Below are 24,842 nucleotides of genomic sequence, written 5' to 3'. Positions count from 1 at the left end.
ACACTGTCCATATTTCTGGGGCTAGAGGAGTTGGGAACAGAATCTCATGGACAAAGTCAGGTCAACATCAGTCTTTAAAATAAAGTTCTTTAATAGTCTCCATTTAATTGGTTTATTTGCTGTTAATAAACTGGCAACACAGGAGGAGCCAAGGGTACGCTCTCAGCCAGGCTCCTGTGTCTGGGCTCAGGCAGGCACAGGCACTCCATGCCCCAAGGGATGGAGAGAAAAGCCCCCCACTTCTGGGGCACCTCCAGGATGAACACAGTGGCCAATGAGCAAAGAACCAGAGGAGATAAAGGAAGACAAGGGAGGTCAGGAAGGAGGAGAGATGGGCAGACCTTGGGGAAGGCAGCATTCTCCGATACCCACCCCTGCCCAGGGCTCAGGAGCCTCTCTGCCTGTGCCCTGAGGCCAGGGAGGTTTGGCTCACAGGGGTCTGCATCTTCCTCTCCATCATGGGACTGATGGGAGAAGCTCAGACAGAGGTGGTTTCCCATGTTCCCTTTCTCTGGCAGGCCAGGGCTCCAGGATGTTGAGGAAAAGGTGGGCATGGTGCCATTGTCCTTACCCTGGGGACAGTGAAGACACAGGCTCCCCAATGACCTGGGCCCTCAGACCCAGGACACAAGAGCTTCTAGGATGTTCCTTCCACTGAGCCTGCACCTGAACACCTGGGGTAGACAGAGCACTGGGGAGGCGAGAAAGGGACAGGGATAGGCAGAGCACGTGCGTGTGCACTCCCGCTCACGGCACTCGCCCTGGCCCAGCAGCTTCTCGAAGCCCGACTCAAGGTCACTCCTCAGTGAAGTCTCTGTCTATGTCCATGTAGGGCTCCTCAATGTAGCTGACCAGGGCAGAGGGTGACTGGCGGTCTGGGTTCAACAAGATGGACACCGTCTCCTTCCAGTATGAGAAGCTGATGCAGGAGCTCTGAGCAGAGAGCGAGAGGGGTTGGGGAGTGTGCGGAGGACTTGGGGTCACATGCTACTCTCCTCCCACTGCCACTCAGGGCTGAACACTCACATTCTCCAGGCAGGTGCTGTCCTTGTCCTTGTGCAGGTAATGCTGCTGCCAAAAGCGCAACAGATTGTGGAAGTTGTTGAGCAGGAAGCCGGGGTATTTCTTGCTGTGCTCCATTCGCTGGAGCAGCCGCAGGTACAGGGGCAGCCGCTCTTTCCGCCGGGCCAGCATCAGGATTACCAGGCTGGTGTTGAGGCAGCTGACATTCTCCTGCAAGGCCAAAGGCAGATGGACTGGGTGCATGTCAGCAGCCTGATGATGCCAGTGAACACGGAAAGCCACTGGGCAGGGAAGAGGGTCCTAGGCCTACATAATGGCACAGCACAGTCCATGGGCACCTTCCTGTACCCTATGCCCACCTACTACCATTCACACTCAGAGTAGCATTAGTCCTTGTCTACATTTGGGTTCAGGTGTATCTTCTTCCAGAAGCTTCTCTCCCCTGCCAAAGCTGGGTGCACAAGCTAAACGTGCAGTTATTCACCTACAAATTTTAGTGCTGCACTGGCTATGAGCTTCAGAAACCAGAATCTAGCGGCTGGAGAGATGGCTCAGCGGTTAAGAGCAACGACTGCTCTTCCAGAGTGCCTGAGTTCAAATCCCTGTAACTACATGTTGGCTCACAACCATCTGTAATGAGATCTGATGCCCTCTTCTGGTGTGTCTGAAGACAGCTAGAGTGTGCTTATAATAAGTAAAATTATATATGAAAACCAATTAAATCTTTAAAAAAAAAAATCTGGTCTACCAAGCATCTCTAGCCCCAGGCCTCACCTCCCACGGCAACAAAAGACCCAAAAGACCCACTGGTCAGAGTTGCCGGCATGACTCATCTTATAGAAGGAGTGTAAGGCTGGAAGAAGAGAAAGTGGATAGTTAGTGAAGGAGGGGTCCAACAAAACTAAGGTCCAACCAACTCCACAGCCCACTGTAGCCAGAAGTTAGGGTCTGGGCACATGGGAAAGAACATTAGCCTGGAGTCAGAAGAATGTAGTGCGAACTTCATCTCTGCCCCAGCTGACTCTGAGACCTCAGGAGACTGGATATCTGGTCTTAGTTCCCCTGTAAACTGGGGCACTGGGCAACATCCTAGAAGAACTGTTTTCAGAAAGGGGCAGGGCTGGGAGGTCGGGTGGGGACACAGACATGTTGGCCTTCAGGATGAGAGATGATTTCCAATCTACCCTCTCTGACTACTCACTGGCTGGAACATCTCACCTGGGTTAGTGTCTGTACATGGATGATATTGATGAGGCGGAAGAGGAAGGACATCTGCGTGGGCACCTGGGATATGTAGGCAAGCAGACGGCACTCGGACAGGACCTCGGCCACTATGGAGAAAGTCAGAGGTGTAGCCGGTACAGTGGCAGGTCATCCATGCCACAGGTTAGTCACTATGTCAAGGGCCGGAGAGATGGCTCAGCCGTTTGACCACTTTTCTCCCAGAGGCCCTACAATGGTGACTCTTCAGGGTATGCAGTACCTTCCTCTAGCTTCTACCTACTCCTTCACTCATTACACGCAAAAACCCATACACATAATTAAAAACAAACTTTTATAAACAACCACAAAACTCTAGCTTTCTTAAAAGCTGCACCGCAGGTCAATCTCCAACCGTCTGCTCATCAGGCTGCACCACAATCTCCGAGGTCCTGACTTCAGAACACACTCAGAGTGGCCCTTCTTTGTGGCTCCGTCCAGGCTTGACAGCAGCTCCTGTTCCTTCTCAGGAAGACAGGGTGAGAACACTCACTGAGAAACACAGCAAGCCTGGAAGGTGGCCCGCTGGACAACCATTCTGCCGCACAAATATGACCAACAGAGCTTGGGTCAGCGGAACCCATGTTAAAACCCAGCGTACATCTAAAGTCCTAGAGCTGGGGTCACACAGGCAGGCAGATCCCTGAAGCCAGCCAGCCTCGGCCGATCCATGAGCTCCAGTGCAGTAGGAGACTGTTCAAAAAGTGAAGGTGGAAAAAGACCTGACATCAACCTCTGTCCTCCACATCTGTACACACATGTACACACACCCACACAACATAAACCACACACAAAGAAACAGTCAAACAACTCTGCAGAACTCTTAGCTAGTTTGCCACAGCTCTCACACCTCCGTGTCCACTGCTGTGCTAAGGATGATAGAGCACGGACTACATCAGTGTACGTGATCAGTCTCCTAGAACAGAACCTTCAGAGAAGAAACAGGAGGTAAATGGTCTAATTATCCATGACCAGGATGCTTTTGGTACCACTGACAACGATGAGGAACACTGTCCTTCTGGAATCGTTCATAAACTTGTGACAATTTGTTTGGTGTCACAGACCTCCTAGGGAAAAAGGCTATGTACACGTTACTATACACAATTCTAGGTGAGGTCTTACACACCCACCACAGCCACATATTACAATCCTGTGCAGAAGATGTTATACTTGTTCATTAAAGGAAGAAAATCAGTGGAGAAGATGACACAACTGAGCAAGGAGGTCCTGACACACACTCGTGGCTGGAGGCAGGGGGCTGCCAGCCAGGCTGCATCCATCTGCATTGGCACCTTGTCCTCCTCACCTTTCATGTCTACCTGGTTTTCAAATCGGTCCAGCGACAGAGTGACACAGCGCACCAGCATGTTAGAATCCACTAGCGAGCTGTTGATCTGTTTCAGGAACACCTGGAACTGGAACAGAGATGGCGCTCACTGGCAGGAGCTGCTGGCCAATCTTCTACCCCAGCTCCACTACTTTGCAGACGGGACACACGGAGGGACCTGCTCTCCGGGCTGGCTGCTAAGATACTGTAACACCAAAGTTCTCATTCCAATAGTCACAGGGTCTGGTTTGAAGACTGAGACAGAGTAGGTATAGTGAACGTTTGCAGAAGACTGCCCCACTGAATCCCAGACTCTCCCAACTGGGTGACCACCCCTGAAGATGGGCAGGCCAAAGCTCACAGACAGCTGGTGCTGCAGCTAACACCACGGAGCCCCTGGTTGGGCCTTACCTTTGCATCAGTGTTGATATATTTATTGAATCTCTTGAATGCATCAACGTTGAACTTCATCAGCTCTCCCAGGAGGTCAAAGTAGCTCTGGAGTACATCCCTCGACTTGCATTCGCTGTCCACAATGCAGTATAAGATGTGCTGCGTTGAGCAGGGGACAGGGTGAGGGTGTGGACAGGTCTGCCCCCTTCCTGTTTGCCACTCAGGCTGCCTGGAGCTTAAACTACCCACTTGCTTCAAGCAAGCATATAGGTGGATGGAACCTTTGACTTTGTTGAGGCTTTTTTCTGAGGGTACTGCTGGCTCCAAGGACAGAGCCAGGTAACCGGCCTCAGCAGGGGAAACTGGGTGGGTATGTGTTATTCTCTTTCCCTGACTATACACAAAACTTCTGACTTGCTTTGCAGCTACCTACATGGTTCTCTGTCTTCAGACCTAACAAGGGCTGCTGCCTTGAGCACTAGTGCCTAGAATAAAAGGGCAGAGCATATATTCTGACCTTCTGCACTGTCTTATGTTTACATGAAACAGCTCAGAACATATAAACATGTTTATTAGAATGATAAGCCAACTTAACTCCTCCACTGAGAAACTGTCCCCAATACTTCCATGTTGTTTTCTGCTTTCTCTCCTGCACTCTCTTCACTCCTTACTTCTTTTCACTATTGTTCTGTTTTTGTTTTTAAACAGGGTCCGGCCTTGAACTTGCACAACTCCTGCTTCTGCGTCTAAAGCTCTGGGGTTTCCAAGCTCAGTTCATTTTCTTGAGCTGACATTGACTGGCAGCCATTTTTGTTTCTGTTTTTTTTTTTTTTTTTTTTTTTTTTTTTTTTTTTTTACAATTCATGGTTCCATGTTCATATTAATTTTCTAAAAAAAAAAAAAAAAAAAAAACCCAACTGTAATTCTGGCTATTTGCTCTCCAATTTCCTTTTGTTACAGGCCATAAATCAATAAAGGAGTATTTTTTTAATTACTTTTATTTATTTTTTTTTACAGTCCAATCATTGCCCCCCTCCCACAGTTCCTCATCCCATTCCTCCTCCCTGCTTTCTCCCCCACCCCCACCAGGCCTCCTCACTCCCTGAGGCCTCAAGTCTCTCAAGGGTTAGGCATGTCTTCTCTCACTGAGGTCAGACCAGGCAGTCCTCTGGGTATATGTGTTGGGGGCCTCGGACCAGCTCATGTATCTGCCTAGTTGGTGGATCTGTTAACTTTTAGTCAATACCAAATTATCCTCAGGGTCAAAGGGTTTGCTGTGTAACTCTACATTCTACATTCCTGCACAACTACCCGAGTCCCTCAGCCCTCAGTACCTACAGGGAGCTCACAGCTGGCAACTCTGGAGCAATGTGCACTAGAAACAACCAGAACAGGTCTGTTCCTGACCAAACTCCTTAAGGCTCAGCACAAGGAATCAATGAGAGAGCCTGGGGAGGATGGCCACCCGACACCCTAGTTTCCCACATACCTCCAGAAGGCCTCGCTTCAGCAGAAACATCTGGTCTGCATAGGAGGTGGTCCCTCGGAGGAAACTTTCCACAGCCCGGGCTTGCCAAAACCTGTAACCCAAATGTTGACCCCTGGCCCTGGTGGCTTTGGCTGTCTTCCCCTGATGCAGGCTCAATGCCCCCAGAGTGGTTTGCAGCCAAGTATCTGACATTTACTTAACATTTTCCAGCCTAGACCCCAGCCCTAGGTCTTGAGGACACAGCAATGAGCAAGAGAATTGCTGTTCTCATATATGGTGCTCACAGCGCTGCAGGGACCATCTTTCCTGTGGCTATACCAGAACAGGTTTCTATGGTATATGGGCACATGGAGATGCATCTGGACTTAAAGAGCAGCCTCTAGTAAGTTTCATGTAAAATGACTCTAGGTTTTCTACTCTCAAAATACTGGAAGGACATAGACCTAGAAGCCAGGGATGTGTGGCCAGCAGAAGGGTATGTGTGAAGGACGTCACTGAGCTGGTCTAGAGAAGAGCCAACAGACACCAAGTGGCCCACAGGCTCAGCTAGGATCCCTGAGGGAGGGTCTGAATAGGTGAGGCTGAGATGACAGGGACCTTGTAGGAACAGAGCCTTGTACCTAGGCCTGCTGGAATCCTCTTTTCTATTACCCTCATGTCCCCACCCCAGCCCACCTAGGTGGGTGGGAGATCTGCAGCCTCCTCCTTGGTGCCTAGCCACCTAGCAGATGGCTCCTGGGACGGTTCCCGGCTCTATTTCTTCCCATACTGCATTGAAGCAGGTTTCCTTCTTTTCATGCTTATTTCCCATGGTCCCAGGTAGTCACACAGTCATAGCCTGGGTCCCATTTGTGCTCTACCTCTCTAGTGACAGCCGGATGAACGCTCAGTCACCTCCTAGCACACCCTGCTGGCCTGTGACAAGGATACATACACTTACCAGCTGAGTCCCATGGAGCCAGTGGCCACCTCCTCAATTGTAAGGAGTAGGTACTGGAGACTAACCCACTGGGAACCCTGGTCCTAGACCCCTCACAGTACAGCTGTTCCTTACCTGAATGAAGACTCTGCTGGCTCCTTCTTCATGACCTGCAGCAGCCGAGTTAGTAAGCCCCTCTTGCCATCACACACCAGACTCCTGAAATCAAAGGGATAGACAGCACTGGTGACAGATCTGAATGGCTGACAGGCCACTGAACTGGTCCTGTGTTGGTGTGGATGGATGAAAGAATGGGGAATGTCAGAGTCTGCAAGGATGGTCTCTTCACCGTGTGCCAGGACCTCGGAGACTGTGCAGCTGTCAGCTCAATAGCCAAGTGCATTTCTCCTGCTCCTTAGGTCAGCTTTCCCTCCTCAGACCTACTGGCAAGAGGCAGAGGCACACCCAGAGCCAGATGGGGCTCCAAACTGCCAGAAGAAGGTTCATTTACATCACAAATGGGTTTAATCCAGACCACAGCAGAGTATGCCAGATGGAATAAAATCTGTGCCAATTGGGCAGAACCCAAAGTTCTTTTTCCTGCCCCAGGGTCAGTTCCAGCTCAGCTGTGGGCTTCCAGGCCTCAGCTTCCTGTCTATGGAGGCAAAGACAGTAGTGAGAAAATGATTAGGCCTGTCATGGTGTCTGGGCCCTTAAACTCTCTTCACACAGCTGTTCCATTTCCATCCCCTGTAGAGACCGGGGCAGCATGGATCCACCTTACAGGCAGAAGTTGGGATTTATGACTCTAGTTGCTAGATTAGGTGCACACCTCACAAGCTCCCATGAGCCTGGCATGTCACTGTGTTGATCCCAAAGATGAGGGAGACATAGGGCAGGGGTTGAAGGGTCTGCTTCTTCTTAGCCTGCTTGGCACAGCTGCCACTGGGCAGGAAATGAGGGAACCAGTAAAGAGGCCATTTGTACAGGACAAGGTGGAAGGACAGAGCATAGCTGACCTTTGGCAGGGGGCCAGATGAGACCTCCGTCATCTACCTTTGTCATGTAGAGAGGAAGATGACGATGACACTTCCTTCTGAGGGCTGCTGTCATGCTCAGTTAGGAAATGCAGGAGATGTGAATATCCAGCACACAAAGCCAGTGCTGAGTGGTAGCTACGTGTGAGAAAGCGCAAGTACGCACACCTGTGTGTGCCCTCCTGGGAGCCCTGTGTCCACAGCTGTCTCCCACCAGGATCACCTGTCAGTGTTGAGGACAGCTTCCACCTCAGGGATGTTGGCTTTCAGAGAGATGGCACTGAGTTCATTTAGCTCCTGATTGTTGAGCAGCAGGTACTTGTTCCTGAAACAAATGAGTTCAAAGGGTAACGGGCAGGACTGGGGCAGCTGAGCAGCTCTGCAGTGGGGCAGGAAGTTCTGCCTCCACTCGCTCCTGATGGGAGGAGCTGAGAGTCCACCAGCACTTCTACGAGTGCTTGTCGCTCACTAACAAGCCCTTCCTTGGCATCTCCATGTTGCACATTAAACATTTCTATATGACTTCTCAAAGTCCTTGCACCTCAGCACGTCCAATCCCATCTGCCATCTTAGTCCTGAGCCTCGCCCTGCTGCAGCATTCTCAGGGCCAGAGTCACAGATGCAGACCTGACCAACTCTGACAGCCTCTCTCCTCTTCCACCCAGGCCTGTCATTACAGTCTGTGCAGCACAGAAGCTTCCTCAGCTGTTTCTCACAGGAAGGGAACCCGCGCACAGCTCCTTGAGTGAGTTTTCAGAACAGGACTTGGACCATGTCATTATTGAAAATGCTTGTCCTAATTCTCAAGCATCTGTTGTGTTAACACCTAGGGAGTGATTGTGTCTTTGAGGCCCTGTGCAGCCAGGCCCCCTACAGGGGCTTCTCTGCATGGGGGCCTTCTGGCTAGAACTCTCTTATCGAGGTCTCTGCTCACAAACTGCTTCTGAAATAGGCACTGAGCACTGCCAGTCAGTCAGGACAGTTGGCAACTGTCCTTTCCCAGAGTATGCTCTTTTGTTCCCACACAACATGCCTATTTGTCATCAGGCATTCTGTGACTGGTGACCTTCTCTTATGGTAAACTACCTCTCCCGATATACCCTACTTGACAGCAGGGGTCACAGTATTTCCACTGACTCAGGTACGCAGCAGTGCTGACTGAGAGTGTGACAAAAGCTAGGACAGGGACAGAAACACAGAGTGAAAATCAGTACAATTCTGTCACCTACAGGTGCCTTCAGCCAGAGATGCTCTCACAGGACAGAATCACAAAAGAAGAGATAGAGACCCCTAGGCCATACTGTCCTCAGGCATGTTCTATTAACTCGTAAAATGTCTCAAAAATTTAAACCAACACTTAAAACTCATGTTAGCCTGCAGCACTGTCAGGGTTTGGACCTTTCATGGAAGCCTTAAATCCAGTGCATCGACTTCGTTGTGCACACACAGTTGTCAGGTCCTTACCTAAATGCCAATGCCAAGAATCCCGGTTTCCCTCCCCTGCATTGTTTCTGTTATAGTGAACAATCATTTTCTTGTACATTCTACTAAACGCTTAACCATTAAAAATTAGAGTAGAATATCTCAAAAAAGTGGGAAGGGGGAGTCAACACATTTCACTGTAGAGGTAGGAGCCTCCATGTTTCCAGTCAGGGACTCTCTGAGGCTCAGAGGCTGGTCACTAGACCAGTGCACTTCTCCAAGGGCAAAGAGGAGCAGCACTTTGTTCTTTGATGGTGGGTGTGAAGGTAGAGGAGAGACCCAGTACCTAGATGGAAGGAGGGGTAGTCAACCTTCAAGGCTGAGGGTCAGAGCCACACCAGAATACTGCGGGTTGCCGCCAGCCCTACAGACTGCTCCTGGGTCAGAGAGGAGAGAGAAGAGCCAGGGAGGGCCTGTAGAAGACGCCTCCAGGACACTCATACTTACTCATGGTGGTCACTGAAACTCTGGAGAAGTCTCAAAAACTGGATCTTCAAGGTGATATCCTATAACACATTATTACAGCTAAATTAGTCACACACAATACCTCTAAATAGAACAGGGCTGGGCTCTGGTGACATCCCTGTCTTGCTACCCTGCTTTTCCTCCCTGTCCTCCAGCACAATGAGGGTTTTCTTTAGTTGAAAAGTCAGACAGACCTTCAGAGCTGACCAGTGCCAAGGTAAACTAATGCAGACATTTCTGCTAACAACATCCTAGCATACCGGATTAAAAAACAAAACAAAACACCCAAGTCCTTTTATTTGTGAGGCTAGTTTAGAAGGTAGAAAGGGAAATGTATAAGAATCAGAAAGGCCTGGCCCTGAGAGCTAGGGCAGAGGTGTTCAGGAGTTCAAATGTGTGGATGATGTGAGAGGCCTAGTCACAACATGGTTATGGTTTCTATGTCCCGCAGTGAGCAGGAAGAGCCGAGCTGTGAGCTGTTTAGGCTTGGCTGGTGAAGGCCTCCCAGAAGTAAGAAGCCCTGAGAGTGGCAGGGTCAATAAACCGAAATGAAGCTCCCCCTAAAGCATGAGCAGAAGTGTCTAAGGCGGAGGCGGCACAGGTCCCCAAAGGTTGCCTCCAAACATCAGAGAATGACGGACATGCAACCCCAAATGTGTAAAGGCCCAAACGCAAGCTGCCGGCACCACAGCAGCATCTTCCAGAGACCACAGGAAGGAAGTAACAAAGCATTGGAGAAAAATTGCAAAAGCAGAAGACACAGTATGTTTCCATAACGAACAAAGTCTGGCAATCAGACTTATTATCTAAAATATACTCACTCTAAATTACTAACTCAGATGAAGAATGAAAAGAATCTGACAAGGTCAGAGGCAGGGCACTGAGAAAAGTCCCACAATGCAGGCTTGAGAACTCATGGCACCAGGTACTGCAGAGTCGTGGGAAGGCGGCGCTCTGGGGGTAATAGGCACATGACCCTCCTAGTCCAAGAAACAGTTTCAGAGGTTCTGTGCCACAGTCAAAGGTGAGTGGCACAAAGGACTTCTGATGCTCACTCAACACCCCGTCAGCGTGCTTTGAGACACAGCTGGAGGCAAGTTCTTGGACTACAAACTGTTTCTGCTCTCTTCTACAAGAATGAGACCCTCAGGGTCAGCAGTGGCTCTTAAAACAAGTAACTGCAGTTAACATCCTACTCCCAGGCTCTCTTGCTTACCGGACTACAGTCACAGTTCTGGTTGTGACCATGGAGGACAAGGGCAGATGCTGAATGCTTCCTCCAAATCAGTTTGTCGAACAAATTGTTGAGTCCTGGGATCAACTTGAACTCAGCAATCATCCTGTGGACCTGTAGGGTAGTAAGGAAGAAATACTGAGACCAATGTGTGCATAAGATCAGCAAGGTCTCTCCTCCAGTTCAGCCATCCTCAGGGTGAAGAAAGCAGTTGCCAGTAGTGAGTGCTGTCATCTAAAGACATCCTCCATACATCCTCCGCCCTGACTACACAGAAAATCTTCCTTCCATCTCGTGTGTAGTGAACATGCACATGAGAAGCTAGAAAACAGCATCAGATCCTCTAGTTATAGGCTGGCCTGCAATTCACCAGATGGAATAAGCCATCCTATTTGGCTTAGAAAATATTTTTAAGAGCTGGAAAGATGGCTCAGTTAAAAGCAGTGGTTAAAAGCACCGGCTACTCTTGCAGAAGATAGGGGTTTGAGTCTCAACATCTACATAGCTACTGGGAACCTTCTGTAACTCCAAAGGGGATCCATTGCCCTCTTCTGGCCTTTGAAGGTAACACACACACACACACACACACACACACACACACACACACACACACACACACACACACACGGTATATAGATACACAGTCAGGCAAACTTACATAAACACCAAGGGGAAAAATGCTCTTTAGCTTGTTTTTATTTTTTTAATTTTACGGGTGTTTTGCCTACAAATGTGTCTGTGCATCACATGCATGCCTGGTGCCCATGAAGGCCAGAGAGTGTCTGATCCTAGAACTGAATTTACAGATAGCTGTGAGCTGCTATGTTAAGTGCTGGAAACCAAACCCTGATTCTCTGGAAGAACAGCCTCACTTTTAAACACTGACAATCTCTCCAGCCCTGAGGAAATACCCTTAAATCACAGGAAAAGCTCAACGTCTCAGTTTGAAGCAACAGTCACATCTCAAACAACCTTTTGCTTTTTCAGATGGTGAAGGAGAAAGCAGTTTGACTGATGTTGGCATCTGCAGTGACATTCTGGGAGTTCTCAAATCTAGGACATCTATTGGAGGAAGCAAAGCACTGAGAGTATCCTTCAGAGTATCTTGTCCCTGTCCCCTCCCTGTCTGTTTCTGTTTCCAGGCTGTCATATGGTACTGTTTTGTTATACTGCTCTTCTTGCCACAAAGACTGATCCCTCTAAACAGTGAGCTAGAACAAACCTTCCTCCTTCAGACTGCCTTTCACAACGACACAAAACCTGGTAGAGAAAACAGGGATCTAGAGATGCAGTGCTGTTGCTTTGGCCAAACCAGACTATGTAGTCCCTACATCTTCAGAACTTGTTTGTCAGAGAGAAAAGGAAGAGAGGAGAAAGAAGAGATCCAGCAAGGCTTAACAGGAAGTTCTAGAGGGATCTCAAAAAGACCAGAATACCAAACAAGAGCAAACCAAAGAAACAGCTCGTGAGGTTTCAATAGGAACAGGATCTAGAGAACAATCCCGATACATTCTGGCAAATAATTTGCCTATATTTTGCCATCTCCTGAAGTGGGAGGCTGAGTTTAAATGTGGCAGGCTGTGGAGAGGAAAATTTTAAGACAGAATAGCTTTTGGGCAGTGGCATGGCTATTACTGACTGCTTCTAGGCAATTTTAGTGATAACTAGGAGCAAAAAGCAAAGAAGAGTTTAAAAAGCAGAGTGGGCTAGTCAAAAAAAGGAGTTGAAAGTTGTGGATAAAGAGGATGTGATTGGGAAAGAGATTGGGGCCATTAAAAAGCCAAGCCCTCTGCACAGGAACAGGAGAGAACAAGGAAAGTGCCCAACAGCATTTCCAGGATTAGACTGCACCTAACCACCCCAGGCTCCAATCATAAGTTCATCTGAAGCATTCTCCTGTGAGCAGAGGCTGCCAAGGTGCCCTGCTCACACAGGCATCTATAGCCCTTTTCAATCAGGCTCAGCTTCCCAGACACTGAAGACCACAGCAGTTACAGTCCAAGCGGGCCTAGCCATTACTTGAGTTAGTAGCATACCTCGGTACTGCTTTTGGGATACTAATTTTGTTGTTTTTATGACAGTTTTGCTATATAGCCCAGATTGATTCTAACCTTGGGATCTTCATGCCTTCTGAATGCTGGGATGATAGATTTATAGCACCATATGCAGCTACGCGATGCTGGTTTTGTGGGCATGCAGAATGCAAGAGCTATGGAATCACTGAAGCTTTCACAGAGATTTCAAGCAAAGCCAGGATCCTGTAAGTATATTATCAGAGCCCTACAGGGAGCTTCTGAGAAGGTGATGCATGAACCCAAGCCACGGTGGAGACCCAAGGTGTACCTACAACAACTACAGGGGGCATCTACAGCCTGTCCAGGAGAGATGTCATGAAAGTTACCATGACAAGGTCACAGGGCAAGGTGCCCAGACCACTGGAGCTCACCTCAAGACAGCACACTTCCTATTCTAGACACACTGTTACAGGTTTAATGGTTGCTCTCCTGAGGTTTTTCTCTCATTTTTATGTAGCCCTACCTTGCTAATGACCAGAGGACCTAAGTTTGGTTTCCAGCATCCACATCAGGTGGCTTACAATTCCAGCTCCAGGGGATCTTGTGTCCTCCCCTGGCCAGAGGTATCCATGCATATGTACACTCTACACACACACACACACACACACACACACACACACACACACACACACACACACACGGCTTGGTGCTCAGTGTTCAGCTGGTGGTTCTACTTTGGAGGAGCCTCAGAAACTTAAGGAGGAAGGATCTACTTTGTCTTCCCTCCTTCCCCCTGTGTTTCTGGCTGTCAGAGCACAACTGCTCTGCTCTACCACACCCCCCACTACAATTAAATGACATCTCTGAAACTATGGGCAAAATACACCTTTCCTCCTTTATGAGACTTTTCTCAGGTGTCTGGTCATCAATGCAAAAGTCTGGCTAATACAGCATCATTTTGACACCAGCCATGTCTAAATGTTGTAGGTGACAGGGCAGGCCGGTGTACTTCCTGCAGAAGGAGGATGGCTTGACAGTATCCCCCAAATTTACAAATCCATACTTTTTTAGTCAACAATTCCTCTTCTTATTAAAAGACAGACCTTATATATGATAAATAACACATTCACACCATTAGTGGTGGAAACATTATCGATAACACCCAAGGCAGACTTAATTTACACTTGTATCAATAAAGATTAAACAAATTATGGGATTAAAACACAGGAATAGAAAAGAAATAATCCAAGTCTTTCACATGTAGTAAACTAAACAATCACCAAAATACATTAAAGACAATGTGTCTTATATTCAATTGAATGCATAAACATGTTTGTTTCTATAAGTATAAAAGAGCTATTAGAGGAAATACTCAGGATGCTGGGACCCATAGGGAAGACAGGTCCCACTGATACTATTTTGTATCAACTATGAGAATTAGGTGTCTACTAAATTATTTTCACAATATGAAACAAAGCCCTTGCTACCTCTTGTAGAATGAACGAGGCTGGAACCCAACCCTATGATTAGCCACAGTCACTATACAGGGCAGTAAAGTTCAGCAAGGCTGGCTGAGGAGAGACCACCTAACCCTGGCATCTCATCCATAGTTCTGGCTCTTCCCAGTTTACCACTGCACCTAGGTAGAAGTGGTTCATTAGGGGAATGTCCTTAGGGCGTTATATTTAGGACTTCCTGCTTGACACGAAGTAAGCAATTTTGCTCTGCACACACTTCAGCCATGCTGTACAACCTCAAAAAAACCAAACAGGAGAACTCGGACTTCAGCAATCATGAGCCAAAATAAATCATTCCTCCCTTTAAACTGCTTCTATCAGACAAAAACCTACCTAAGAAAATCTTGTTCCTCTGTCCTACTTTGAGGCTTAGGGAGCCTTTCCCCTTCCCACACAGCATCTGCCCAGCTTAGGCTCTGTCCCAGCCTCCTGATCCCACATCGGACTGGCAGCTGCTCTACTGCACCTACAAGGACCACTCTGGTTTTTAAAATTCCATCGTTTCTCTCTTCCCTTTCTTCTCTCCAAACCCTCCAATGTATCCCTTTCCCCTTGCTCCTTTTTCTTCTTGAATTGTTATGTACATATACACGCGCACGCGCGCACACACACACGCACACACCCTGCCTAGTCTAGCCAGCGTTACTTGTATGCACCTTTTTAGGGCTGATCATTTAGTATTAGATAATCAATTGATGGTACAGCATCAGTCTGTTGATTTGTTGTAGACAGGGTTTCTCTGTGCTGCCCTGGCTGTCCTGGAACTCACTCTGTGAACCAGGCTGGTCTTGAACTTCCAGATTTCCACTTGCCTCTGCCTCTTGAGTGCTGGGTTCAAAAGTGTGTGACATCACCACCCATGCACACAGCATCAGTCTTTAATCTTATATTACTGAAGTAAAATGCTTGCTCTTGGCCTGCACACTGTCACCTCCTAGAAATGCTGCCTGAAGCACAGACTCTAGTTTATACTTCTATCACTGAAGATTAAACAAAATGATCCATCCATCCACATGATGGGATAAAAAAGCAGGAGTTGAAAGGAAAGATTCCAAGTCTCTGACCTGTAGTGGGCGAATACTCACTGAAAAACATGGAAGGAAGTACGTCTCATATTTAGCTGAATGAATAAAAATATTTGCTTCTATAAGTAGAAGAGAATCTAGAATCAGTCTGGTTTCCTTACAAGGAGGCGAACAGTGAATACTGCTGGGTCAGAGTGCACGCCTTCTGAGGCCGGTGGAGATACTCATGGCCCCCGAAGGCTCTGCTCTGCTTTCAGCTCTCCCATTCTGGGGCTGGAGGAGCACACACCTGGTTTCGCTGACGCCCCATCAGCAGCACGCAGAGGACATAAAGCACTTCCAGTTTGTACATAATCTCATGCATAATCTTCATGGACTGGGGCAGCTGGGCCCTGGCTGAGTTATGTGGCAGCCCACTCTCCTCCGAAGAGCCTAGAGGAGGAAACACAGTGGAGGCTGGCATAGCCCCCGTATGGTGAGTGAGGCACTGCTCCTGAGGAGATTCACTCTATGAAGAGGTCTGCTGTGAAGAGACTGGGGTTAAGTGCCACAAAACCTCACTCAAGGTATAAAGGTAAACCTTGTCTCAAAGAATGAGCTGAGAAATGTTTGCTTTATGGAAGGCTTACAAAGTGTCCGTGTGATTTTCCTTAAACATCTGGCAGAAATCACCAGAAGCCATGTGGTATAGGATTATTTTCAGTGGCTTTTGCATCCTTATTCAATCCCTTTTTATACAAATTCAGATTTCTTTATTTCTTCTTTTTATGAAGCAAAATTAAAGTTTTATTAGCATCTCAGTGTAGGACCACATTAAGGAAAATTCTACTGTAAGTAATTCATAATTTTCCACAGAAAGATCATCATTGTTTCCAAGGGGCCAAGAAAATACTCACCACTCAGAGGACCTATAGAAGTACCTTGATTGTGTTCAGAATCCTCATTGGCCACTCGCATCAGAGCATCTAGCACCAATGCATTGTCTAGCCATGTGTACCATTCCTCCAGTTCCTGAAGGAAGCTGGCTGTGCCCGTTGACTCTGACACTTTTCTAGTTGCCAGTTTGCAAAGCCGTTCCACAAATCCAGGGATACTGAGAAGAGCAGCTGCAAACAGAGAGAAAGAGAAGAAATGTACAAAACAGCTCTACAAACCTGAACCACGATAGGAACAGTTCCTTTGTCCCTTTTGTTGTGGTTTCTTCTGTTGAGACAGGGTCTGAGGCCTAGCCTGGCCTTGATTTTCTGATCCTCTGGCTTCTACCTCCCAAGTCTACATTACAGATACATGCTACCACATCCAGCTAGGGAAGACAGCTGTGACAGACAGAGGTTTAAAGAGTCTGCTCTTCCAGAGTACCTCGGTTCAATTCCCAGCACTACACAGTAGCCCTTAACTGTCTGTAACTCTAGTTCCAGGGGATATGATACCCTCTTCTGGCCTCCTTGGGCACCAAACAGCCACAAGGTACATACACACAGGCAAACACCCATATACATAAAATAATAAAAAATAAGTTAAGTAACCAGGCATGCCTTTAATCCCAGCACTCTGGAGGCAGAGGCAGACAGACCTCTATGAATTCAAGGCTAGCCTGATCTACAGAGTAAGTTCTAGGATAGTCATGAAAATAGCAACCCCTACACATATGCACCCATACACACAAATGAACACACAAATCTATAGAAAGATATTCAGTGATGTCCTTTCTGTAATGGTACAAATTCAGAGATCATTGAATGTCTATCAACAGCAAACTGAACACATGTGCTAAATCCATACAGAATATAACAGACTCTTCCAAGGAATCTAATGCCCTCTTCTGGCTTTCGGGAGAATGCACACATACATGGCACATACAACTCAATACACATTTAAAAAATAAAACACATTCTTTAAACAAACAGCAAAAACTGGATGTGAGGCCCTGTTGCTGAAGACACCACACTTCTGGTGCAGGTTGTGGGACAATGACGCTGGAACTGAGATGAAGTCCTCCTTCGTGCTGCCTGAAGTGCCACAAGTACCAGATGGTGCTCTTAAGCTGCTGGGGCCAGGGGAGGACTGCCACAAAATCCTTCCTCAGATGGGGCTCCTGCATGCTATACTACCACTACCTAAAAGTTCCCAAGGATGTTAGTGCAGGCTAACAGTTGGGGAATCGGCTGCTTTCTAATAGGAGCGGAAGCCTGCTCCACAGAGGAGCTCTATGTTTGGCACTGTTAGCCTGAGTAGGCCACAGATCACAGTGGGGAAGCTCCTGCTGTTGCTTTACTCCTCGGACATGATGTGCTATCAGACTGCTTCTGTCGGCGTTGGACAGAGATGCTCCCTTCTGCAGTAGGCGGTGGCGACCAGTGCAAGTGCTGAGAGCACACGATGCTTGAGTGTAATGCCATCAACTGGCGTCCCTGTCACCCCCTTCAAAGCTCAGGGAAGAGGGGTAGACAGAAGGGAAGAGTGAAAGGGGGGAGTGGAGGAAACACACTGTCTTTGATACCCAACCCTGCCTGCCACTGTATTCTTTACCTCACGGAAACTCTGTTTACTAGAGCGAGACCTGCACACGACTGGTCTGCCAGCGGTGTGCCATGGGTGGGGAGAGAGCCAATGAGGACCAATAGGCAAACAGCAATGGCAGAGAAGGGGAGGTTCGACAGCTCTCCCCCTACCTGGTTACCTATAGGCAATTATCACTAGGGGAGAGGGAAGAGTTCCTCAGTAGTGTAACTACTGGTGAGCAACCAAGGCTCTTGCAAATAAACCCTCTTCTAGGATCCTGCCTGTAAGAACAAAACAAACAAAATGCCCTAATAAAATGCAGTTTGTCTCTCTTACACACACATACGTGCATGCACGTGCACACACACCCAAGGTAAGGGATCTGCTGGAGTGGGAGGAGAGAAAAAGAACAATGAAGGATGGCTATGGTAAAAACACATTCTACACACACGTGAAAATGTCATGTTGAAGCAGGCATGGTGGTGCACACCTTGAATCCCAGCACTTGGGAGGCAGAAGCAGGTGGATCTTTAAGTTGGAAGGACAGCATGGTCTGCAGTGGCATATGCTTGTAGTTACTTAGCTACCCAAGAGGACAAGTCAGAAAAGATCAAATGGCCACAGGAGTGTGAGACCAGCCCCAGTAGCATAGCACAGCTAACTCAAAATTAAAAAATCATCCTGTAGAACACTGAAATATATCATTTGTCTCAAAAAAAAAAAAAAAAAAAAAATCCAAAAGGATTAGGGGTGCAATCCATTGAGAGCAAGCACTAAGCAGACATGGGCTCTGATTCAATGCCATCACCAATAGCCCAACTTTTCCCCTCAAAATACAAAGCCGTGAGGTAGTACGGAGTCAATGGAGCAGAGACACACAGCACACACAGGCCGTGGACTGAGAATCCCAGGCTGGGTGTTAAGTAAACAGGGAGTACAGGCGTCTTCTTCCTATGTCCCCAAGTGTGACATTTCCCGTAATGGAACATTTAAAAGCAAAAGTCAAAAGAATACATTAAAAATACTTCTTAAAAATGACTTGTGTGTGTGTGACACTATGTAGACCCAATGCACGCCTGGTGCTCACAGATGCATTGGGTCCCCTGAAACTACATCTGCAGATGACTGTAAGGCATGTAAGGCATGTAAGGCATGTAGCATGTGGGTCCTGGGAACTGAACCCAGACCCTCTGAAAGAGCAGCCAGTGCTCTTAACTATTATCATCTCTAACTCCTTAAGGAAACTTCTCTAAAAATAAATTCTTTTATGATTACTACTACTAAGGCAATAGTCATAAAGAGGCTTTTAAAAGAATATCAAATTTTTAATGCCCATTACAATTTGATAAATAATTTTAGTTTTTCTTTTCTTTTTTTTTTTTTTTTTAAGATTTACTTATTATGTATAATTACACTGTAGTTGTCTTCAGACACACCAGAATAGGGCATCAGATCCCATCACAGATGGCTGTGAGCTACCATGTGGTTGCTGGGAGGTGAACTCATGACCTCTGGAAGAGCAGTCGGTGCTCTAGCCACTGAGCCATCTCTCCAGCCTGCAGCATGAGCTTTAACCACTAAGCTATCAGCACCTCGCTGGCATCTAAATGTTTTTAAATGAGCCTTCTTTTCTTTGTGGGTAGTGGTGGTAGTGGCATACCACAGCAGGCAGGCGCAGGTCAGAGGACAACTTGTAATAGTTGGTTTTCTCCTTCTACCATGTGGGTCCCAGGACTGAACTCCAGTCCCCAGTCCTAGAGGCACCTTTACTTGAGCCACCTTGACAACTACACAAGTAGGCAAGTGAATCTAGCTATTTTAATAATTTTTTTCAACTCCCCAAATCAAAGAAAAGTGGTCTTAGAATTATGAATTAATCAAAACCCCGTTAGCAAGAGTATCTCAGGAAGTGCACCCAGCAAATGGCTACAAAACAAGGCACTATTTACAGAGCACCGTGAGGATGCTACCTTGGGATGGTAATGGTTTCCTCCCGCATGTTTAATATTAACTTTATTAAAAATAAAGATTGGTTTCTAATTTCTAGCTGTTATCCTCAACCACTAACTTTAAAGACATATAAGTGATTTAACTGAATCATCTATACCTTTCCGCCGGGCTCCAAGCAGAGCACCTCATCAACTTAACAGTTGGTGAGGCAGAGTAGCACAGGCCGAAAATCACAGCCACGGGGGCTCGAGAGACAGCTCAGTAGTTAAGAGCACTGGCTGCTTTCCAGAGAGGACCCATGTTCTATTTCCAGAATACACGTGCTGGTTCATAACCATCTGAAACTCCAGTCCCAAACAATGTGGTCTTCTGCAGGTACCAGGCACACATATGGTACTGATATACATGTAAGGTTAAAACTCACACCCACATACAATAAAATAAAAAAAGTCTCAGCTACTTAGGTGGCTAGATTGGGGGCCAGCCTAGATTCATAGTGAGTTCAAGGCTACCCTAAGCACCCGTAAAGAGACCTTTTCTCAAAAGAAGGGGGACGGCTCATTTATCACATGTTTGCTTGGCATACACAAGGCAGAGTTCAACTCCTTACACCACTAAAAGAAAGATAATTGGAGTGATTAGTGTAGCTTTTTAAAAAATAACTCAAATACAGTGTTCTAAATCCAATAGCCTAAGAAGCACACAGTAGGAAGAAACATACAGTAGGAAGAAGCACACAGCAGGAAGAAGTACACAGTAGGAAGAAGCATATAGTAGGAAGCACACAGTGGGGAAAAGCATACAGTAGGAAGAAGCACACAGTAGGAAGAAGCATATAGCAGGAGGAGGCACACAGTAGGAAGCGGCACACAGTAGAAAGAGGCATATAGTAGGAAGCACACAGCAGGAAGAAGCACACAGTAGGAAGAAGCATATAGTAGAAGGAGGCACACAGTAGGAAGAAGCATACAGTAGGAAGAAGCACACAGTAGGAAGAAGCATATAGTAGAAGGAGGCACACAGTAGGAAGCAGCACACAGTAGGAAGAGGCATATAGTAGGAAGCACACAGCAGGAAGAAGCACAGAAGAATCACACAGTAGGAAGAGGCATACAGTAGGAAGAGGTACACAGTAGGAAGCACACAGCAGGAAGAGGCATACAGTAGGAAGCAGCACACAGTAGGAAGAAGCATGCAGTAAGAAGAAGCACACAGTAGGAAGTCCTGGCAATACTGCCAATCACTTTTAAGTAGGTAACCCCACAGTTCACTGTACCCTTCATTTTCTTTATCTAAGCATGTAAGCAAGAGATTGTGCTGTCTTGTTCACCTTCCCTATCTTACAGTACAAGTACAGATGATAGGTCTACAAAACCCTATCATCATTATGCAGACATCCATAGTGTATGCAGTCTCTCACTGCCGAGCATTTGAGTTCTTCATGGTCCTTTGTCATCACAATGCTGCAATGATGAACATGGTACACACTATGTCTGTAAGAAACCTGGAAGGCTAAAACACACGTGTTTGTAATTCTGATTATACATTGGGTTTTTGAACTTCTAGACTGATTTTAAAAATCTGACTAGAGCTATTGAACTTGGTCCTGAAACATAAAGACATATATAAACATAAAGACATTTACATCCTCCAAGTGGACCCCAGAAGCCCTAATACACTGAATATACATGCTAAGAGTCAGGTAGTTTAACCAAAGAACATACACAGGCTGGACCTAGACCTCCCTACACATACATAGCAGATGTGCAGGTCTTCATGTGGGTCCCGAACAACTGGAGCCAGGCTAGCCCAGCAGCTGTTGCCTGTATGTAGAATATATTCTTCTAGTTGGGCTGCTTCGTCTGGTCACAGTGGGAAAGATGTGCCTACCTTCCTTGACTTAGGAATGTGCCCTGGGTATCCCCCCACTCACTCAGAGGAGAAGGGGAGGGAGGATAGGAAGAGAATTGTGGGAGGAGGTGACTGGGAGGGGGTAGTGAGCAGGACATAATGTGAATAAGTAAAATAATAATGATGAATAATTAAAAGAGGCAGGTGTTTAATAAGAGCCTCAGCTACACTCTGTAAATGCTGAGAGAGCTTTACCTTGGTTGATTTCAGCTGCAGATGGCCCCAAACTCAAGCTCTTCTTCTGCTGAGCATTTTTGGCAAGAAGTGTGTGTTTGTCATCATTCCCTGTGTCCATCTCTGAGATGGTGACAGCCAGGATCCTGCAGAAGTTAGCAAGCTGCTGCTGATCAAAATTGGATACTAAGGAGCTCAGATTGGGAACTTCATCTAGCCGAATCATTTCCTGTAGAAGACACAAATAAACAATCCCCATGCTTAAGTCCTCAGGAAACTGCGTGTTCTCTTGTGGGCTCTGCAGTGAGACTACAAGGTTTAAATCCCAGCTCTGCAGAGCTCAGTCAAGTTCTGGAATCTCCCCTTTTCTTGCTAGTAACAGAATCACCGACCTCAGTGCGGAGGTTACATTTACCCTGCAGGCAAAACTGTTCTCACTGACCTTTGTGCTGACAGCAATTTTGCCCCCTTTTAAAAAATTACCATTCAAGTTTTTTAGGTCACAAATCACTATTCTCCCTATAGATTTTTTTTTTTTTTTAGAGATAGGGTCCATATAGCTTAGATTAGCTTCAAAAACTATGACTGAGGATTAACCTGAGTTTCTGATTCTCCTGCTTCTACCTTCTGAGTGCTGGGATTACAGATGTGCATCTCTATGCACAGTTTATGTGGTGCTGGGAATCAAGTCCAGAGCTTTGCAGGCAAGCGCTCTACCAGTTGAGCTACAGTCCCTATTCCTAGGTTAATTTTTAAAAAAAGAAATAAAACTTTTCATAGTCAAAGGCCTCTGCAAAGTCCTCCAGTTGCAGTCTCCTTTCTCCTCCCAGAAGCAGCCATTTGAACTTGTGTCTGCCTTCTCTTCCCAAGGATTTTTCAGTCCTCACAAATATCTCCATCAACCTCCATAGCAAAGTAGGTATGTGATGTGACTGTAGACCTTCCTTGTGACTCACACTGAGATTTATACGTAACTCTGACAAGTCCCTCTAGTCCAACTCTTCACCGCTTTCCTGCGTGGTGCTTTGTTCCCCTCTGCACCTGCGTGAACTGTAACCTCTCACTCCACTGCAGTGAGCATCTGAGAGGTGACGCGCACATGTACACAGAATACAACTTTTCTTCCTAACTTTATCAGAAGTGTTTCCAAAGTTTTAAAATTAATGTTTACTATAACTTTTAACAGATGTTCTATAGCATGTAAAGGGATTTTACTTCTATTCCTAGCTGTATGATTTCAGTCTCGTGATCGGTTCATACGTGGAGAACTAGGCTCTTAGGAGTGTTACTGGTAGGACCCTGAAGAGATCCTTAGGAATTAGGGGTATCCAGCTGGAAGGTGGTTTTCCGGGGATTCCTTACTAGTGAGAGAAAGGTATAAAAAGCCTGAATTTTCTGCTACCCAGTTGTCCTCACGGTTCTCTTCACACTCCATATGTTGCTATCTGCCATGAGGTGGCAGAACCGCTCAGGTTGTGCTGTGGGAACTTTGAGGCTCCAGAACTATAACCAAATCAATTTCATTAACTTTCTCAGAAGTCAATGTCAGGTGTTTTTTTACTAATATAACCCGACTAAATGCTTCATTTATTTTAAAAATGTTTTTTTTTCCTTTTCTTTCTTTCTTTTTTTTCCTTTTTTAAATGTTTCTTTCTGGCCTGGAGAGATGGCTCATTGGTTAAGAGCACTGTTTACTCTCCTATAGGACCTAGTCAGTTACCAGCAGGCACTTGGCATCTCACAACTATCTAAACTCCCTTCAGGGGGTCTAATCCCTTCTTGTGGCCTCTGCAGGCACTGCATGCAGGTGGTGCACAGATACATGCAGTCAAAATAACCATACAAGTAAAATAAATACATAAAAATGCTTGTTTACAATCTCATGTTTTTACTCCCTTTACATCTGTACATGTTCCATGAGCTTTCCTTGTTTTAAACCATCAAACATCAAATAAATAGTCTACAGATAGCACCTGCTTTCTCTTCCCCTCCAATCCACTTAACTTACACTAGCCTGAGTATTTTTCTATCACTGCACAGAAACTTGTCATTATTTGTCCTGAATCTATTTCCCAAGTAATCTGACACTACGCCAGGAGGGATCGGCCTCACCTTTTCTTTTATACAGTCACTGCTGCCCACAGAGCCAGTCATACCTACGCTTTACTATATTCCAGTGTGTGAGGAGACATGGGTCATAGGCTGGCTAAGTGTTTGGCTCTGAAATAGTAACATCCTAAGTGTTGTTACTTGATGCCCACAGAGAAGCTTTCCTAGGGCAGTAGCTGCTAAAGTGTTCTGATTGACCAGCAAGCCACATGTTTTCCATCACAACATATACATATGTACAGGGGGTGTCTTCAAACAGTATCTTCTAATAAATGGTTGGATCTGTTCCATGTAGCTGACAGACAATCTTCTGGTTTTACTCTAGTGCTCTCATTTTTTCCTGTTTTTATATGTTCACAAGTTTGTGCAAGGTTCACGTGGTGGCCAGAGGCTGATGTCAGGTCTCTTTCCTGGTCTCGACTGACCTTGTTTAGTAAAGCATGGAGCTTGCCCAGGATCCCCTGTCTATGCCTTCTAGGAAGTAGGATTAAACATGGGCTACCCAGACCACGTGGATTTTATGTGAGTGTTGGGGATCCAAACTCCAGTCTTCACACTCACACAGCAAGTACTTTATCCCCCAAGCCATTTCTCCACCCTCTAGTTTTTTCATATCCTTTAGAATATTTTTCTAGCCAGGTGTGGTGGTTTAATCCCAGCACTCAGAAGGCAGAAGCAGGCAGATCTCTGAGTCCAAGGACAGCCTGATCTACAGTGAGTTCCATGACAGCCAGGGCTACATGGAGAAACCCAGTCTCTAAAAACAAGCAAGCAAGCAAAAACAACAATAACAACAACAACAAAAAAAGCCAAAAAAACTTTTCCAAATTACATTTATACAATTATATGTGTACATGTATATTTGTAGTTGGGTATACATGTGTGTATGTGAATGTGTGCATGGATATGTGTAGGTGTGTGTGTGGTATGTATATACGTTATGTTTGTATATATATTGTTGGTTCTCTCCTTCTCCTATGTTTCCTAGAGACTGAACTCGGGTTCTCAGG

General features: G+C 46.4%; 1 protein-coding gene across 1 annotated transcript in view; it reads right to left on the bottom strand.

Moving 5' to 3' along the window:
• Window positions 1-104: 104 nt before the first annotated feature.
• Window positions 105-24,842, bottom strand: part of TRPC4AP (transient receptor potential cation channel subfamily C member 4 associated protein) — a 56,070-nt gene continuing 31,332 nt past the window's right edge. The window contains exons 7-19 of the mRNA XM_080925196.1: window positions 21,745-21,952; window positions 16,083-16,292; window positions 15,476-15,642; window positions 10,612-10,743; window positions 9,378-9,436; window positions 7,672-7,773; window positions 6,547-6,630; window positions 5,493-5,583; window positions 4,022-4,162; window positions 3,590-3,698; window positions 2,242-2,354; window positions 1,027-1,233; window positions 105-933 (exon numbers count right to left, since the gene is read on the bottom strand). Coding sequence (XP_080781322.1) covers window positions 796-933; window positions 1,027-1,233; window positions 2,242-2,354; window positions 3,590-3,698; window positions 4,022-4,162; window positions 5,493-5,583; window positions 6,547-6,630; window positions 7,672-7,773; window positions 9,378-9,436; window positions 10,612-10,743; window positions 15,476-15,642; window positions 16,083-16,292; window positions 21,745-21,952 — 1,761 coding nt within the window. The 3' untranslated portion in view covers window positions 105-795. The remainder of the gene's footprint in view (window positions 934-1,026; window positions 1,234-2,241; window positions 2,355-3,589; window positions 3,699-4,021; window positions 4,163-5,492; window positions 5,584-6,546; window positions 6,631-7,671; window positions 7,774-9,377; window positions 9,437-10,611; window positions 10,744-15,475; window positions 15,643-16,082; window positions 16,293-21,744; window positions 21,953-24,842) is intronic.

This window comes from Micromys minutus (genome assembly GCF_963924665.1).
Source record: "Micromys minutus genome assembly, chromosome: 11".
Classification (NCBI taxonomy): domain Eukaryota; kingdom Metazoa; phylum Chordata; class Mammalia; order Rodentia; family Muridae; genus Micromys; species Micromys minutus.
The sequence above is the reverse complement of the archived record's forward strand: the minus strand, read 5'-3'. Positions and strand labels throughout refer to the sequence as shown.